This window comes from Myotis davidii, unplaced genomic scaffold, assembly GCF_000327345.1.
Source record: "Myotis davidii unplaced genomic scaffold, ASM32734v1 scaffold962, whole genome shotgun sequence".
NCBI lineage: Eukaryota > Metazoa > Chordata > Mammalia > Chiroptera > Vespertilionidae > Myotis > Myotis davidii.
This window is the reverse complement of record NW_006295559.1, coordinates 5,423,705-5,443,894: the sequence shown is the minus strand read 5'-3', so window position 1 is coordinate 5,443,894 and position 20,190 is coordinate 5,423,705. Positions and strand designations below refer to the sequence as shown.

General features: G+C 38.5%; 1 protein-coding gene across 1 annotated transcript in view; it reads right to left on the bottom strand.

Moving 5' to 3' along the window:
* Positions 1–20,190, bottom strand: part of ATP2C1 (ATPase, Ca++ transporting, type 2C, member 1) — a 134,381-nt gene that overhangs the window by 4,962 nt on the left and 109,229 nt on the right. Inside the window, exons 22-27 of the mRNA XM_006770192.2 lie at positions 18,667–18,735; positions 15,970–16,086; positions 15,050–15,197; positions 14,104–14,199; positions 12,802–12,943; positions 11,177–11,301 (exon numbers count right to left, since the gene is read on the bottom strand). Of these exons, the coding sequence (XP_006770255.2) occupies positions 11,177–11,301; positions 12,802–12,943; positions 14,104–14,199; positions 15,050–15,197; positions 15,970–16,086; positions 18,667–18,735 (697 nt within the window). The remainder of the gene's footprint in view (positions 1–11,176; positions 11,302–12,801; positions 12,944–14,103; positions 14,200–15,049; positions 15,198–15,969; positions 16,087–18,666; positions 18,736–20,190) is intronic.

Sequence of the window (20,190 nt, the reverse complement as noted above, 5' to 3'; positions counted from 1 at the left end):
AAACGTGGGGGGAAAACAATTTTAAAACAAATCCTTATAACAGTTCATTTTCCCCCTGATTATGTCTAGTTATATATATATATGTATATATATATATATACACACACACACACACATACATCTCCTGTAAATATAAATTTTAAAGGTCTTTCATGATAACTGACCATGAGAAAAAGAATTCAAAATTAATTACAATTTTAGAAAATAAAGATCTCGGTAGCTAGAAAGATGTTAGAATTACCTATTCCTCCTTCGTGCATAAATGAATCCATGACTATGCCTGTTACCCTATCTGTAAAATGGGATCAGAATAGTTCAAATTATTACCTACGGATAAAATGGCATGTACCTTTAAGTTATATAGCACAGGACCTGCTAAAAACATGCACTAAATGACTTTTACATCCATCCATGAAAACCAAGAGCAAAGCAAGGGATCTGGGAAAAAGTGAGAGTCCTGAGCTCAAAAATCAAGGCACCAGAGCTAATAGAATTTTGCAGATGCAAAGGAGGTCAACGCTGTCACTCTGGCGAAGATGAGGACAGGAACATGAGAATGTTGAAGCAACTTCAGCGGAGCTGTTAGGCTGAAGCCACACCGCAGAGTACAGAAGTGTCTGTCGAGAGAATGTGAACAGGCAGCCAAGCTCAACCTCAGAAAAGAATAAAGAAAGACCAAAGGAGCTGTGCCTAGGTGGACGTGTGCCTTCCTGCCCTTCTGTCTTGTCAAGGAGTTTTCGGTAGTGCTTTAAAACCCAACTTGAAAGATCCCTGGATGTGTTTAAAGATAGGAAAAAATTAAGAGCAGATCTTACCACTTCTTGGAAATGTCCTCTTCCTGCAACTGCCAGAGTTATTTCCTGGCCAAACCCAGTTTCCTCCTTCGGTTTCCAGAGTTCACTGGGTGTCCCTCTTCTGCACTTGCTGTTTGGCTGGCACATGAACCCAGGGCAGCACTGGAATGTAGTCACCCCCCAGACCAGGCAGGAGAAAAGGACAAACTCTCACTAGTCACTACTCCATAGTGACCTTAGTGCTTTTAGTGAGGTGGTGGGGGGGTGGGAGGTGGGGTGGTGGTATAAATATTTATTTTGGACAGATATATTAAAAAGATGCCCCCCACTTTCTGCAACAACTGTATTAGCCATACAGGACAAGTAGCTTTGGCATTTCTTTCCAGTTCTGAATAATGTTAAAATTCAAGCCCATCTAGCTGTAAACCTCCTAAGATGAGAACCGCATGCAAAGGAAAGAGGTTTTAAAATTGAGAGGCTCCCTAGCCGGCTTGGCTCAGTGAATAGAGTAATGGCCTGCAAGCTGAAGGGTCCCGGGTTCGATTCTAGTCAAGGGTGCATACTTGGGTTGCAGGCTTGATCCTCAGCCAAGGTCAGGGATGTGTGCAGGAGGCAGCCAATCGATGTGTTTCTCTCACATCAATGTTTTTCTCTCTCTGTCTCTCCCCTTCCCTTTCACTCTTTCTAAAAAATCAATGGAAAAATATCCTCAGTTGAAGATTAACAAAACGAAATAAATAAAAATAAATAAATAAAATAAAATTGAGAGGCATGAGTGCTCCAGGCGATACACCAGTCTGTTATAATGGGAAACAGATGAGACTATATATAAATAGAAAAGTGTTTCTAGCTAGTTTCACTAGATTCAGTTTTCAGGGAGAGAAAAAGAATTTCACATGAACATGTTGCAATGCATAAGTCTTGATAACATTTAGATGTCTGGTTAAAAGGCTAAACCTTTCATTATATACTTATGTATGTGTGTTTCTCTATGTTTTTATGTGTGTGTAAACGTGCACTGTGTTCCAATAAAACTATACACACACACACACACACACACACACAAATATATATATACATACATACATATACATGTGTATGTGTTTAAGAATCAATTTTCTCATTACTACTTTGGAGATACTTGATTTCTGTGACAATATAACCTATTGTCATCAGAATCAAGGAAAACATAGGATTGTTTTTTGGGGGAAAAGCTGATCAAAATTTATCAATACTGGATATTTGATCATTTATGAGACTGAGCCATTTCTCTGTGAAAAATTATGCCATCATGTGAGCTACCATACAAGATTAGGAAAACTTCCCAGGAGCACTTTTACACAGTACAGTGCTTTTTGGAGGATTGACTGAGGTGCTGGTTTTGAAAAACTGCCATGTATCCATCTAGGCATATCCATCTGTCCCCGTATCTTCTCCTCTGTCTGGTTCACATGCGTTACACATTACAGAGGAATTAACCAAGGAATGTGGGCAGGAAAAACATTGTCTACTTTACAGTGTCTCAATGCTTGCTGTCATGAGTACAGAGTAATTAATTTCATGATAGAGGAGGGGTTATCAGATGGATTCATCTACCTGTAAGCAGGTAAACTTGCTCTGATGCAGAAACATTTTGAGTAAATACATATTAACACTACTCTGAAAAATGGGGTTTGTAGATGTGCCATGAGAAATACTACAAATTATTGCTAAAATTGCTATGGCAATCAGCATTTTTATGCCTTCATTAAAACACTGGCAGGAACCCTCTGTTTTCAGATTTCCTGTTCAGCTATCATTCATTTGTGCAGGATGGGATATAGTTAAAAAGTGGGAGAATCAGGGTTTCTGTTGTGGATATGTTAAAACATTACCTTTTAGGCGCCTAGGTGAAGTCATCTGAGCCTAGGTGCCTGGAGCCTAGGTTTGGGGATTGAGATTATGAAATGTTTTCCTCTCCTCTATTTACAAATATCTCCAATAAGTATGTTGTACTATTATAGTCAGAAAATCCTGTAGTAATTGAAGCCTCAAGGAAGGATGGCATCAAGAGAGGAAGCTTCTGATGTTCCCTTGTCTTGTCCCAAGAAACTATGGAAAATGAGGTAAAAATGGTGGGTTGGGTGCCTTTGGTTTTGAAATCTGGGAATGGTGACAACTACAAACCCAAGTTTCCAAAATAGAGTACTGTAGCCCTTCAAGCTCCCATATTTATGCAAGTTGTTTTTAAAGACAAACTAATGAAATTGATCCAATAACCATAATGTATTTTTTAAAGCAATTAAGGGATGTGGGCAGGAAAAGCATGGACTATAAGAAAAATTCACTAAGAAATATTGTCATACTGTACCTTCGAAATATGAAAAATATGAGGCAAATATGTTTTGGTTTAGAATGTTCTGTTCCTGGAAAATAGGTTAGAGATTGCATTTTTCACTAAGACTTGGCTGATAGGATATTTTGGTTTCTCCTACTATGAAATGTTGTCTTTCCTAAGCAAGATGTTCTGAGAACAGACTGAGACTCTAACTTTCTCCACACAGGAGCCTTTTTGGATACTCAGAGGAGTCACTGATATCAAGTCTGGTATCAAGTGCATCCATCCCAAAGAGAGCATCCTGTTGGGAGATTAGGAGGGAGATAAAATTGATGCCACCTCCTTTCTGGTCCACTGGGATGCAGCACATGGGCCTATTTTCCTCTTTTTGAATACGTAAGTAGGCAACCTTTTCTGTAAAGGGCCAGAAAGTAAATTGTTTTAGGTGCAGTGGGTCATATGGTCTCTGTTGCAACACCTCAACTGTTAAAACATGCAAGCAGTGATAAACAAGCCTATATAATAAAAGGTTAATATGCAAATCGACCAAACAGCAGAACAACCGGTCACTATGACACGCACTGACACCAGGGGGCAGACGCTCAATGCAGGAGCTGCCCCTGGTGGTCAGTGCACCAGAAGCCAGGCTCATAGCTAGCAAGTGCACAGCGGTGGCAGGAGCCTCTCCCGCCTCCGTGGCAGCACTAAGGATGTTCGACTGATGGACATCTGTCAGTTGGACATCCCCCGAGGGCTCCTGGACTTTGAGAGGGCACAGGCTGGGCTGAGGGACCCCCCTGAGTGCACAATTTTGTGCATCGGGCCTCTAGTCCTATATAATAAAGGCCTAATATGCAAATTGACCGAATGGCGGAACAACTGCACTGACCACTGTGACACACACTGGCCACTATGATGCGCTCTGACCACCAGGGGGCAGATGCTCAACACAGGAGCTGCCCCAGCCCGCGGGCCCCAGGCCAGCTAAGGCAGGTGCCAGTGGGGGCCCCCCAGTCACCCTGCTGGTCACCCCACAGATCAGCCCTGATTGCAGGCCAGGCCTAAGGACCCTACCTGTGCACAAATTTCATGCACTGGGCCTCTAGTAGGTAAATAAATGTGCATAGCAGTTTTAAGAAAATTTTACAAATCCAGCAGCAGAGTTGGCCTGCATACTATACTTTGTCAACCTCAAAACTAAATTCAATAGTCCCATTTGGGTGAGTTAGGGAGATAATAAATCCTATATAATAAAAGCCTAATATGCTAAGTGTCTGACCGTTCATTCAACCATTCGACCAGTTGCTATGACACATACTGACCACGAGGGGGCAGATACTCTGACCGGGGTAGGTTAGCTTGCTGCTGGGGTCCGGCCGATCAGGACTGGGTGAGATGGGCCAAACACACCCTGGAGCCCTCCTGTGGTCCCTCCCCAGCCCCGATTGTGCACGGTGGGGTCCCTCCATCTGCCCTGCACTCTCTCACAATCCGGGACCCCTTGGGGGATGTCGGAGAGCTGGTTTTGGCCCCATCTCTGCAGGCCGGGCCAAGGGACACCACTGGTGCACTAACTTGTGCACCAGGCCTCTAGTGAGATAATAAAATAAATTGTTTCCCTAACTTGTAACACCTGTAGCTAATTCATGAGCTACCATATCTGCTCCATGTAGATACTTACAAATTCTATCATGCAACCATATGGATAAATGTGAGAAAAAAACAAAAACATACTTATTTTTAACTCCATAAAACTGATCTAATAATGCTTAACTGTAAGGTTTGTCATATCTTTCTTATCAAGCGTATATTTTCTATAATCACTTATTTGGAGGGGAGGGCTGCTATCTATCACTCCAAGGATAATATTTTCTAAGATTCACATAAGTTCTTTTATACTATGCTTCTAAGATGCGGACTTCATGAAAAAGAGCAAATGGTCAAGGCATTACAGTATTTTCTTTATGACCATAAGATGGCACCAAAGTGTCACTTCTCAACTAATGTGGACTTCAGTATACTTAGCATTGGAAGGCCTGAGTAGAAAATTAATTTGAATAGAGCTGAGTGGATACGCATATTTTTTATACACTGTTTTTAAAAGCATATTTTGTTTTGAGTTCAAAAGCTGGAAATACTCAGAACCCAAAAATGGACCTCTAGGCTCATGTAGAACAATTTGTCCAATTTCCAGCACTGTGTATTGTTAATACTGTGAGATGCGGTTTCTACTCAGAGGGTTACTACACAGAACAATGCAATATTGCTGAAGAAATAACGGTGATAAGGCAACCTTGGTTTAGATCTGAAAGGCAGTTCTGCCAGGCTGATCAGCCATGGGGCCCCCACAGAAATGTGGACTTTGCCAGGATATTTGTCAACTTGGCTAGACTTGAGCAAAAAGGAAAAGAAATGGCAAAGTCAAGTGTATACAGTGATCTGCACATAAATACTGCTACCTGGAGCAGCTGTACTAACACAGGGAGCTATGCTCATCTATGCACAGGAACATTGGTATGTTTAGATTAGAAAAAAAACTTATAAGGATCAAAACTAATGGCTCAACACATTACAATATACAGATGATGTATTATAGAACCTGAAACTTACATAATCTTATCAAACAGTATTACCCCAATAAATAAAAATTAAAAATCAACAAATGGCAACCAAAAAACTAATAGCTCAAATATTTTTCACTTATCTCCCCAAATTTCACCACTTAAATTTATTTTGAATAAAAAAAAGATCAAATTTCTGCCTAGATTTATCAATGAAGTGGCTTGGACTTAAATTTTTTATGCTTTCTAAAAAATAAAATCCCACAATTTTATATCCAAACTTATGGCTTCATTTATGCTTAATAGTATGTACAAGAAACTGTACTACACACACACACATAAGCGCGCGCGCGTCTTTACAGCAATCTGGAAAGGCCATCCAGGTTGCCTCTTCAGCTGGTCTTTGAAAAGCAGGTAAAAATTCTGATCCTCAAAACTGAGGCAAGGAAAAAGGATTTTAAGTTTAAGGACTAGTGTCCCAAAAGACCAGTAAGTGGATCGTGTTGGCACACTGTGTGGCATGAGGTTAAAAAGATTCAAGGAAGAATTATGAGTAAAATGGAAATGAAAAAAGTTTTCTACTTTCCTACCATAAATTGCTTGTTTGGAGCAAGTAGCTATTTTCTAACGTTAATGCTAGTCACTTATTGGGTTTCCATCCACAGCAAATTTCAGTCCAAGCTGTACAGTTCTTTGCTATATATAATTTCTCACCTCTTAAGAAAGTATGTTAATGCAAACATGAAAAAAATGTTACCAGTGTTTTCTAGTCCAGCGGTCACCAACCAGTGGACCACTGGTGGTCCATGAGGTCCAAAAGGTTGGCAACTGCTGGTTTAAGGAAACCTTTGGAGCAGCGGTTGCCAACCGGTGGTCCGCAGACCACTGGAGGTCCCGTGAAGTACCTTAATAAAAGATTCATTTTGAAAACTCTAATGAAGGAGCCTGAATTTACATAACTGCTGATTTTTCTTTCAAAAAATATCTTATTATGTCAAAGCTGAGTTTATATTCATTTGCTGCTTTACTTTTACGGGGGGGGGGGGGGGAGGGTAGAGGGGAGATGCTTGTAACATGAAAATATTTTCCTACTACATTGTCAGCCATGGCTTTAATTCATTCTGTTTTAGAGACCTCATCTAACATGTCCCTTGGCAAATTGCAAGAACACCACAAAATTCACATTTCAAACTGATCTGTGTCCCACTGAAGGCTGAGAGTCAGAAACTGGGGTACCTTCCACTTTTTCCTTTTCTGTCTTGTCAGATCGATGCTATCTCTTAGAAGATAGATATTTTATGACTTTCCATAGTGACTGCCACAGCTCAACCCTTTATGCTTCTACAATATTCTAGTCAGTCTCCTTGTTTTGTTTTTATAACCTACCCTCTGTGCTTCCATCATCATGTTACAAGGCAAAAATCCAAACTCATATCCCACTCTTGAAATCCTCTAGTATGTTACAAGTCTTCTATTTTACCACAAGGCTCCTGTCTCGCTAAGCCTCACTTTACGGATTTCATGCCTGGGCAGCCCGATTCCTGGCGGTTCTCACAGTCCCGTCAGCCCCACCCACACCCCTGCAGAGGCTCTGCCATTGGTGGCAATATCCTGCTGCTTCATGGCTAGAGATTCCCAACTTAAGGATTAATTCCGATGCCATGACTCCTGGGAAATGTGGGAATCTGTCCAGTGATGTTACCTCTCTCCTTTGGCTACTGCAGCATTTGGGTCAGCATTTATCACTGTATTGGATGTATTTCACTTTGTTCTCCAGGGTTAACACATTGAGGACCAGTAGTTTTATTACTAGCTTTACCCAGTGGCCAGATAAGATTCTATTGAACAAGTACACAAAACGTTGTACATAAATGTTAAAGGCACACTTTAAAATTAAATACCCATTGCATTTTGAAGTTATTTATTATATGTTGTTACAAAACTAATATCTTTTTAAAGAATTCTCATGATTGGCCACAAGCCTTAGAACAGAAAACACGAGAATTCTCGTGATCCGTCCGTAATGTGTTAAGATTGAGGACTTCCCAAAGGCAAGAAACTACCTCTTATTTCTTAATGAATCTAAACCTACAACATTTTTTTTCAAACCGGTATATCTACACTAGAGGCCTGGTGCATGAATTCATGCACAGGTGGGGTCCCTCGGCCTGGCCGGTGATGGGGGTCAACCGGGGGCCAGCTGGTCGCAGGAGGTTGGCTGTGGGAGTACACTGACCACCAGGGGGAAGTTCCTGTGTTGAGCATCTTCCCCCTGGTGGTCAGTACGCATCATAGCTACCAGCTTGTCATCCAGTCATCTGGGCGTAATGGTCACTTAGGCTTTTACATATATAGATTAACATCAAGTATTGGTTAACCATTATCCAATTGTTAAAAACCAACTCTGAAAACCAAAATCCCAAATAAGACTGTCCTATAAGAAAGTCAATAACCATATCAAGTGCTAACTGAACACAAGGACACCTAATTATCAGGATGGTATGTCTGTCCAGTCATATACCAGTTGGGATTACTATTTACCCACATCATGTTTTAGTATGCAAATCAGCTACTATTTGGATTGCAGCTTAGTCTAAAAAGGCATTTCAAAGATCTCAAAATGCCAATGTCAAGGTAAACTGCCTGTAAAACGTATGCTTGATTCATTTTAACGTCATATATATTTTTAAAATAAATGTGCATTACTATCTTCAATGAAACAGCTTGGTAACAGTTATATCTCCCGTCAAGCATGTCCATGAGCCACTCAAAGGCGTGGATGCCATCACCTTCCTATTCCTAATGCACTCCAGCTACTAAATAAAAGTTTCTGGGTGAGTCATATGTGGAAGTAAAATGCTCATGAATTGCCAAACGACAAAAGCAGAAAACAAGGTAAAGTTAATTAAGGTTCTTAGATAGGTATTTATTATTGTTTGCTACCAATTCATTTCATTGAGAAACTATTTTAAGTGTGACCAATATTCCCTTTATGTCCTACATAAAAGAGATAAAAATTTAAAGTGATTTCAGAAAGACTACCAGCGTAAAAGATGTACCTTGCATAAGTATGAAAGGTAAAAAAAAATGTGTTTTATCCTTTTGAGTGTGGTCACAGCTATTAAGTAAAGTCTGTATGCTGAGGGGGGTGGTGAGAGGTTTAAGTTGCCTGGTTTCTCTCTGGATCATGGACTAGTAAAATGTTTGAGAACACATTAAGCCTGTTTCTCTGCAGCCAGTGTTAATCACCTGAGAACTGTGAGTTATTTCAAGTTCCTTTCTTTACTTCCCTGATGTTTAATCACTTTGGGGCCAAATAACTTTATGAGGTAGTCTAACAGCAAAATATCAAGTAAGTTAGTATTGTTAGGAACTCTAGCAAGTCCTAGGACTGAAAAAAGAGGTTAAAAAATAAAAATGTAGATAGTAAAGCATTTAAATTACCCATGCTAATATGGATACTAATACTGTTGAAGATATATATATACAAATATTTGAATTTTTTGTTGCATTATGGAAACCTGAAACCTGGATGTAGTGGATCTGTACTGCACATTTCAGTTCTCTTTAAATTGCACATTCTATGTAGTATGAGTACTGCCTAATTTCTGTTATCTTAAACACCATGTTTTTAATATTAACAATCCCAACTGGAAGGTCATTAACTTATGAAATCTTTTTTTGTTGTTGTTCAAAAACCAAACAAAAGAACAGGCACATTTATCTCATATGAATCGTACTCTGAACCTACAATGCCAAAGCAAAAGTCTAACGTGCAATTAATATGTATTTCAAGTCTTTGTAACAAAGAAGAAAAATCATTAAGGAATTTAGGAGTGAGACATCATGTCACTAAAAATGAAGCTGACTAGGCAATGGGTTTCATGTTCTAGCTAAGGAGATCTGACTATTGAGTCATTTTTTTTCTTTTGGACTACTGAGTCTTAAAGGGTAAAGCAGACTAAATTACAAATGTCTCAACTCCTTATACTCAACTGTTTCACTAACAAGGACTCCAAGTATAGATATTTTCCCTATTATTGATAACAATATTTTAGTGTTAACACATTCACAGTTTAATATTGGTGATAAAACCTACACTGGTTTATCCTGAAAGTTTAGAAAACAGAATAATTATAAAATATGAAACTCACTTCAGGAAGAATTAAACATTAAATTTAAGACCCATTTGTTTCAGAAAGTCAACAGGAAAATGGATTTGTAATTTTGAATGTCTGGCCCAAATTTGTCATACAGTCTAAATAAATTATCTACACCTCATTAAACTATACTAAAAACTGATGGCAATACAAGAGCAAGTCCATCAATTTCTCTAGCATACCCAGGGAAAAGAAAGAAGGCAGGAGTAAGTAGGAGAAGGGACAGGATTGTGCTGCAGTCTAGGCCGGACAGGCTGCAGAAACGTGAAGGGCAAGGCCAGCATGGACCCTTCCACACAGATCCTAGTTCTGAAACCACCTGTGTGGTCTTAAGGCTTTTATTCTTAAGTATAAAACTCTAAACTTCCTAAGAAAGATACTTAAAAGGACATTAAAAATAAAATAATTCAGTTATTCAGGTGAGGTACTTGAATTTATATATAGGGGATGACAAAATAGTATCTGACAAAGTGTGTATTTATATTTAACTCTAAAAGAAGGCATTACATGTTAATTTTTTGTAAATTTCAGTCCAATCGGTCTTAAATATTTTTGAATCTTTTACTAAGTGTTAACTACACACGACTAACCTAACTAGAATGTCACTGGTAGCCCTATATTAATTTTGATATACCAAAGGCTCATAGCTGGGGAAAAATAAGCAACCATTTATATTTACTACGAAAAGCAAACATTTACTTCAAATTGCATAATAGGCTTTTCAGTCACAAAAAGAAAGAAAAGAACAGTGATCTGACAGTGGTCACATCCTGTGCAAAAAACGTGAGATACAAAAATGGTAACACAAGGTATCTGAGCTGCTTACATTGCAGAAAAAAGGAAATACAGTAGCTGGAATATGGCACTCCTGGGAATCAACTTCTAAACTGAATAGAATTCCTTTGAAATGATTAAATTTATTTGTGTATTAGTAAGAAAGCCCCACCACCATAAATAGTACAATATTTAAAAATTAAAAAAAAATATTTATATCTATCTAAGATAGACAGTGTATTTGTATTGTTAGACCTCTTTAAGTGGTTTAGGTTTTGCCTTTTTTTAAATTTTTTATTAAATAAATGCCCATATGCTTTATAAAGTTCCCCTCAATCTCAAAAGCCAATTTAAATCAAGGAATGTGTTATCAAAGTTACATAATTTCATTTGAGACTGTCAGCAGGTTAAAGTCTTCAATCAAGTCTTTAGCATTAATGCTTATTTTTAGGCAATGAAAAGTTAAAAAGTTCTCAAATCTTCATTATCCTCTTGAATTTGCCCTTCTAAATGATCCTCAAACTGCAATTCCTAGTTTGCAAAAATAAAAGAATGCAATATGCATCATACTTCAAGAAAAGACGACGATGTTGAACTAACATGCTTCTGAATCTTTTCCCTGCTCCTCTCAACTTTCTTTATAATTTCCGACACTATGCACACTGACGAGGTGAGACCCAAAAGAAACAGCAGATCTGCAAGAGAAAATAAATTGGGTTTTATAATTCTTTGAAACATAATAGCTTACATTTTTCTAACATCTTATCACAGGTTTTAAAATACATTGTTGCAAACCATTCCATGAGGTATCAGCCTCAGCATAAAAATAAGGAAAGTCAGGCTCAAAGTTATGAAGTGACTTTCCCAAAGTCACCTAGCTATGAAAGGCAGCAGCCAGAGAACTAGGGCCCAAGTCCTCTGACTACTTTCCCTAAACCACAAATAACCTCATAACCAGTGGTTCTCAACCTTCTGGCCCTTTAAATACAGTTCCTCATGTTGTGACCCAACCATAAAATTATTTTCGTTGCTACTTCATAACTGTAATGTTGCTACTGTTATGAATCATAATGTAAATATCTGATATGCAAGATGGTCTCAGGCGACCCCTGTGAAAGGGTCGTTCGACCGCCAAAGGGGTTGCGACCCACAGGTTGAGAACCGCTGCTCATAACCATAACCTTTCACAGCACCACAATCAAGAGTTTTCTATTTAACAGATCACACAGCCTTTTTAAAAGGCTATTCAAGCAGTGGTAACTAACCTGATTGAAAAACACCTATATAAAAATTATTCAGAAGTTTGCATTTATTTCATTTGAAAGCTTAGGAGAACCCATTTTTTAAAGACCATGTCATTACAACAGTATTCAAAGTATCTCACTCTTATTTACTACTTGAGAAATTGCTGTTGTCTTATTAAAACTCCATTCTTTTTTTAAGAGGAAGGAATGTGAATAAAAGTTAAAATATTGACATTAGTAAACTAGTTCATTTTTAAGGTAAACTTAAACGTATAATAAAAATCCAGTGAGGCTGCATAACTCATTTTCATAAATATTCAAATTAGCTTAAAAATCCAAGAATTGGAAGTGGCACTGCCATAAATACATCAGTCCTCATACTTACATAGGAAGATAAATTTTTAAATGTACTGCACCAAAACATTTAATGTATATTATGTGAAAAAATAATGTCTATCTTCCACATAATCTTAATACAATTTTCTGCTTTTAGGTCAGGCTATTATTTGATGAAATAAGACTTACAAATTAGCAAGTAAGAATAGTGAAATATTATTTAACCATCAAAATTATAATTTTCTAGAAAAGCAATTTGGTTTTCAGCAAGTTTAAATATAATCTCTTCACATAAGGTTGAAAAATATAAACTACAATTACTCTTTAACAAGTTCTGATTTGCTACATTTCAGAAAACCCAAATATGATTTTGACAATAACTTATAAAAAATTAAAAGAAAAAGTTTCAAAAAATTTTAAAGCCTAGAGTTAGGAGAGTGACTCCCCTAGCCCTCTCCCAATTTAAAAAGAAAAAGAAAAAAAAGCACACTCCTTTTTCAAATCAAGTCATTAATTTACTTCACTTTTTAAGAGAAAATTTGTATTAGAACAAATGCATTAGAAAATACAACAATTCATCTAAAATACATAAATTATAAAGAACATTTGTTTTACCCAGTATACTTAGGCTCTCGGTTTGAAAAACTTTCTGAAGTGGAGGAAAGTAAATAACTAATAACTGTCCCATGATGGATCCAAGAACTGCGTAGCAAAACATTTTATTACTGCAGAGTCCAATCTCAAACACAGACTTGGTCTGTTGGCAAAGCAGAGTTTGATTATTACACCTTGGTCACAGAACAAACTACTTTATTATTACATTCCCTTCTAATTTTTAATAAGTTGGATTTAATTCACAATGGCAGGACCATGAAATCTCTTAATTTTAACTATTATTTAGGAATAATTCAAATGAATAAAGGTAAATTTTAAAGTAACTTTTCTTTATCAAGAAAGCCTTTTTTTTTTAAAGGGAGTGCTGTTATATATACCTTTTTTAAAAAATAAAAAACAATAGAAACTATTTTAGCATTCCAAAATTCAAGAAATTTTAATTGTATATGATTATTCTAAGTCATTTCTATCCATTCATTAAGGTAGATTAATCTAAAAACCTTTCTTGAAGAATGGACCTAGTTTATATGTGTATTGAAAAAGTAAAGCTGACTTTCATAAAATAAAAAATGAATAATATAGCATCTTCAAAAATTACTCTAATGATAATTCACTTGGAAAGTTCTAGCATGGCAAATGATAACAGATATAGTTGAGGATTCATAAAGTGCTCTAAAAATTAAATGAACAGTCAGGCCTCAAATGGAACTAGTTTAAAAAATAGTATGCTCTGAAAAACTACCACTAGGTTTTAGCTCATTATTTCCTATCAAAGCACTTAAATTGAGAAAAGGCAATTAATCACACCTTAAGATACAACATGGGAAGAAAAGTAAATTTAAAATGTCCTAAGCAATGGGAGATATCTATAATACTATCAACAATAAAATTTTTAAAAAATGTCCTAAGTTTTTATACACTGACGGAAGTAATGGAAAAAGATTAATATGCAAAAAATTGTTCTTATATTTCTAACAACACTTTCTTCTAAAAGGAGACTAATACCATCTTAACAGAACCATGAGGTTTGTCCTATGCTCAAATGTTAACCTGAGCTTACCATGTAGCTACAGATAATAAAAGAATGGGAAGAAAGATCACGTGACAACACCAGTGATTTACTGTGATCTTCTGATCAAAGGCTTATCTTCCCAAATGCCCCACCCCCATTATGATACATGATGGAGGAAAGCTATCTGAGGCTATAAGCTGTAGCTACAAAATCAAGAAAAGCTAAAAACCCATATTCCTTGCCTGTTTACAATTAGAAAGTGCTCTACCTAATTGACTCAGTCAGCATACCTGGGATCTAGAACTCAGTGCATTGAACATGTCAAAAAACACAAAGCATGTGAAGGTCATTGTGGTGTCTCGAGGTGTTATCACATTGTCTCGTAGCTGCCAAGAGAAAAAAATGATTTTTAGTGGCTGAATTTAATGGATAAATACTGCATGTGTTTAAAAGGCTAAAATTTTCTTTCCATTCGGATAAAATAGCTTTAGTCTTATGATATAAAAACATGTAAGCTACATAATTTCCTATATGCGATTTAAATGTTACCTAATGCCCTGGCCAGGTGGCTCAATTGGTTGGAGTGTTCGTCCCCTACCCCAAAGATTGCAGGTTCAATCCCCAGTCAGGGCACATACCGGAAGCAACTAATCTATATTTCTCTCTCACATCAATGTGGTGGTTCTCTCTCTCCCTCTCCTTCTCCCTTTCCTTCGCCCTCTCCCTCTCCCTTCCCACCTCTCTAAAATCAATTAAAAAACAAACAAACACATATCCTAGGATGAAGATTAAAAATAAATTAAATAAATAAATAAAGTCAACTAATGAATAGCTATAGTCACCATAAAGTAAAAGTCTTCTCACAAACCATATAATAGATATTAAAGCAACTTTCTTTTTTGATGACAAAGTAGCTAAAAACTCAGATATTCTAACGTCTCCCCAAATTTTCATATAGCAATTTTTATTGTATCTGATAGTCCTCTGCAGATTTAAATTACTTTAATAAATTAATCAGAAATTCCAATAACCCATAAGGCTGAAATCAAACTATGTTTAAATGTTTTTTTTAAGACTTTAAATATAATAATACTACCAAAACTGTACTACGTTTAAATGTTTTTATCAAATTTTTTAAAGAGCTCTCCTAACTTTTCAGCCTTCCATGTAACACAAAGATAACTAAGTTTTATCATATAGAATACGTTAATAAAGCAGTTTATCCAGTGAATATACCTCCCGCCAGAAGACAAATAAAGTCCCACAAACAATGATTATTGACGAAACAAGTATTTTAAGTATCAGGTTTTTGGTCAAAATGCTGTCCTTCCAGTTGCGTGGAGGTTTACGAATGACATCTTTATCCACTGGTTCTACTCCAAGGCTTCAAAACAAACAGAAAAATGAATTACTTTAAAGTTTTAACGTTTGGATTTGTTACTTTCAATCCTGATTAACTTCAGTTATGCAGGAAACTAAATGCTTTCTTTAAAAAACAAAGTATTGAACCACAAAGGAAACCTTGGCTATGTTTACTCAAAAATAACCACAAATTTTATACTCTCTCCTCTTTTATTCTTATTTATTTGGCACAGTTTAATAGATTGGTAGTCAAATTTTTAAAAAATTGTCCAATTTCATTTATATATAAGTTTACTTATTTCAATATGGGCTCAAATACATGACTGACCAACTGGACTTTGAAATGCCCTCCATGCAATGAGGTTTTGACTATTTGTATTGAGAAGTGACATCTATAGCCCCATTATTATAAAACAAAATACTTAGATGCTTAGGTTCTTTGATACTTTCCCCAAGTCTCTAAAATGGCAACAAAGCCTAGCTAGTAACACTAAACTCGGAGATTTCTCCATTCATCCCATTCTTAGAAACAAAAAGCTTACTTCCTGAGGACAGGGATTGCCCTGATCTGTTTTCAAGGTACCGCTGGGCATCTAACACAGTGTATAGGCTCAGATCCATAATGGATGAGTGAGCACCCAAGGAAAATAAATGATATGCACACATCACACAATTTATAACAAACATGCTGCTAAAAGATTACTAACACTTTCCATGAATGAAGTCTATAAAACTGAATCATGAGAATATCACATCTTCCTTATCTTTCTAATTTATGCATGAAAAACTCCTACCTCTGAGCTGGAGGTCCATCCATGATAATATTGATCCACAAAATCTGCATGGCATTGAGAGGATTAGGAAAGTTCATTAATGTAGCCAATGAGATTAAAGTCAATGCTGCTATACTCCTGTTGAAAAGAAGAGTCATTTTAAAAGATCTGTCAGCACAATATAATTCTTACTAATATTAAAATAAGCACTTTTTCAGCATTTAAAAATCTCATGTTATTACTGTGCTTTTAAAGGAAGCCTGTTTTTCCAAGAACATTTTGAAGCCAGGAGTTAACTTTTACAATCCACAGTATTTTAATAAAAGACTTTCAAAATTTTTATGTAACAACAATAAAGGAAGATTTTTAAAGCTGAGTTCAGAATAGCTGTTGCTACATAACAGTTAAGTTTCAACACTATTTTGGTAACTGTTTTTTTGAATACAGAAAAGCCCTTTACTTTTTGGAAAATGATAACAAGAGGAAACACTAAGATTTGAAACACCTTAGTTATTTCAGGAGCTATTAATTAAACCACAAAATTTTCTATACTGTGATGGTGACATAGACACCTAAGTATCACATTAAGAACCTATTAGAGCCCTAGCTAGTTTGGCTCAGTGTAAAGCATTGGCCTGCGGACTAAAGCGTCCTGTGTTCAATTCCGGTCAAGGGCACATGCTGGGGTTGTGGGCTTGATTCCCAGTGGGGGGCATGCAGGAGGTAGTCGATCAATGATTCTCTCTGATCATTGATGTTTCTCTCCCTCTCTCCCCATCTCCCTTCCTCTCTGAGATCAATAAAAATATATTTTTAAAAAGAACCTATTAGACATGCCATTTTTAATTTTTTAATTAAACAAACTTCACGAAGATAGCCCAGAAGCCTCTAGGCATTCTGCTTAAATAATACTTTTCATATAATCTATATATAAAAAACCCTAATATGCAAATAGACCAAATGGCGAAACAACCGGTCGCTATGACGTACGCCGACCACCAGGAGGCACACGCACAACATGGTCAGCATCAGCGGCAGAGCGCAAAACATGGCGAGCATCAGCCGCGGCAGTTAGTGGAGCAGGTGAGCGGGGGCATCAGACTAAGGTGGGGCGCCGGTTGCTGTCATCGGGACGAGCCTATGGTGGTTACTGAAAATTCTTTGTTCCCATGTGCCGCAGTCCTGCCTAGCGCTCGCAACCGCTGTTGGCGCCAGAGCTGCCGCTCGCACCCACTGCCGGCACCTGGCACTGGCCCTGAATGCTTGGTGCTAGCAACGGGTGCGAGTGGTGGCTGCCAATCACCCCTCAGGGCTTCTCCACCTCCCACTATTCCTGAGGGGTGATCGGGGGCAGCAGCCACCTCTCACAGCCTCTGCCGGTGCCTGAACTGCCACTCACACCCACTGCTGGCACCAGCCCCACTTGCACCTGCTGCCGGTGCCAGTCCTAATTGCTCAGTGCCATCAGCAGGTGCAAGCGGTGGCTGCCAGCCCTGACTACTCCTGAAGGCTTCTTCACCTCCCCCTGCTCCTAAGGGGCAATCGGGGTTGCAGCCGCCGCTCACACCTGTTGCTGACACCGGCCCTAATTGCTCCACACCATCAGCGGGTACAAACAGGGCCAGCGCCATCAGCACGTGGCAGCGGGAGCAGGGCTGCTGGCAGATGGGACCAGGGGCCATGGTAGGAGGGGCCAGGCAGGGGCACAGAGGATGGGCCGAGACCTGCCCCTGTGCCCACTGCAGCCTTGAGGACCACAGTTCCTGTCAAGGTGCATGAATTCATGCACTGGCCCCCTAACCCTATATAATAAAAGAGAAACATGTAAATTGACCATCCCTCCGCTATGCTCACCAGCCAATCAGAAGTGAGTATGCAAATTAACCCAACAAACATGGCGGGTTAATTTGCATACACAGGCTCCAGGCGGAGAGCAGGAGAGCCAGCAGAGAGTGGAGCAGCTTGGGGAACTTGGCTCCCCAAGCCACCAACCAGAGAGCAGAGAGGGAGAGCTGGCAGTTTGGAGGACTTGGAAGAGTGGGAGGCTGTGGGACAGAGACAGAGCAAGAAGGGGAAACCAAGAGCACGGGGAGCACTAGGAATTCTGGGAATAGTTCTGGTGGCAGCCCCAGGACCAGAAGCGGAAGCCCAGAGCACGGGGAGCACCAGCAATGCTGGGAATTGTAGTTCTGGTGGCAGACAGATCTCCGAGACACTAGAGCAGCAGTTCTCAACCTGTGGGTCACGACCCCTTTGGGCTGTGAAAGGTTTGTTTGACCGCCGAAGGGGTCACAACCCACAGGATGAGAACCACTGCGCTAGAGCAAAGTGAGCCTGGAGCAAGTTACTGTTGTAGTGGGGGATGGAGGGAAAGCAAAGGTGAAAGACATAAGTAAAACTAGAGTGCCTAGGAAAAATTAAAGGAAAGATATTCTAAAACTTCTAGGAAATCTCCACCAATGAAGCAAAGAAAAAAATGCCTCTATTATTCTGTGAGCAGCAAACCAAACTAAGTTGGGGTCTCAGACAATTCACTCATATGGATTACAAAGACAGACAGAAACTCCTGGATTGGAGAGGGCTCCCCTGAGGACTCCCAGATTGGAGAGGGTGCAGGTTGGGCTGAGGGACCCCCACACTCCCCAGTGGACAAATGTCATGTACCGGGCCTCTAGTTTATCTATAAGACTCATGGTGACAAACATTTTACAAACTTACGTGCTCAGTTGGAATCTAACAAAATTTTTAATGTTATTATAAATCCCTTTACCCTCTTCAATTGCAGACCTGAAATTAAAAAAAAAAATTAAGTGAGAAAATGGTACCACACAAAAACAAAAATATCTATAGTAAAAACACTAATTTAAAAACAATTTTCCAATTGATATAATACATACTTTGCTAAAAGAATATATTATTTTCTCTACATAATTAGGATTAGAAAAATATGAAAACATTAATCTAACAATAATTAAAGACGTCTAAAGCCCTACCTAAACTTGTTTCATTCTACAATATTAAAATTCCTATTCTTAAAAAAATATATTGCAACGTTAAAATCCCGTACTGTCTTTCTACATAAGACAATACTACACACTTATGCTAAAACAATAATCTTCTTTACCCACAATAATTTTTCTTAAAGGTTCAAGATGCATGAATGGTAAGAGGTTAAATTAATGTATGTCAGCAAATAAACAGCAATGAGTTATATAAGATTATAGAATTTAAGCTATCTTTTGCTACTATATATAATTAGATATATATAGGAGCAGAATTATATTAAGTATATGGTATACAAAGATTCATATAAATTATCTAATTCATTTGTTTGAATGTAGGAAAATACGTGTTTTGTAAACAATTTCCCCTTTCTTCCAAAATTGTTACACATTTTTAAGATGGAAAGAAAAAATTCTTCTGTCCTTATAAGAGCTTGGCAATTCTAAGTCCTGAGCTCCCACATGCTTCACTTTAGGCCACAATCCTATACAATAAAAGCCTAATATGCAAATCAACTGAACAATGGAACACCTGGTGGAATGACAGGTTGCTATGGCACGCACTGACCACCAGGGAGGCAGATGCTCAACACAGGAGCTGCCCCCAGCTCATAGGCCCCAGGCCAGCCAAGGCAGGTGAAGGCGGGGTCCCCCCCCCCCCGATCGCCCTGCAGGGAGGCAACCAGCAGTAGGCGGTGGTGGTAGTGGGGTGGGGCTGGCAAGCAGGTAGCGCCAGGCTGGCCAAGGCAGGTTCCAGCAGCCCCTCGTCCCCCCAGTTGATCGCACTGCAAGTCGCCCCATAGATCAGCCCTGATTGCTGGCCAGGCCTAGGGACCCTACCCATGCACGAATTTCGTGCGCTGGGCCTCTAGTGGGTTACTAAAGCACCAGGGGGATACGTAGCATGTATCACTGATATGAGTAAGACTCAGGTTGGCAGATAGGTTATTATCAAAAAACAGGATTCAGGTCACTCCCATCTGAACACTGAGACTGAAGCCAGCAGGTATTACATAAGAATTTTAAATCCATTAGAAACCGTGGCTAAAACAACAAAGTTACTCTAACTTAATAAACTGTATCACTGACAACATGAACAATTACTGATAAAAGGAAATAGGTATGGAGGAGAACTTGATTATTTTTAATAATTATACAGCCATGCACATGCATATTTCTAATAGCCTGAATTTAACTAGAATAAAAGCCCCACAAAGGTTCACTGCTGTGCCACTACACT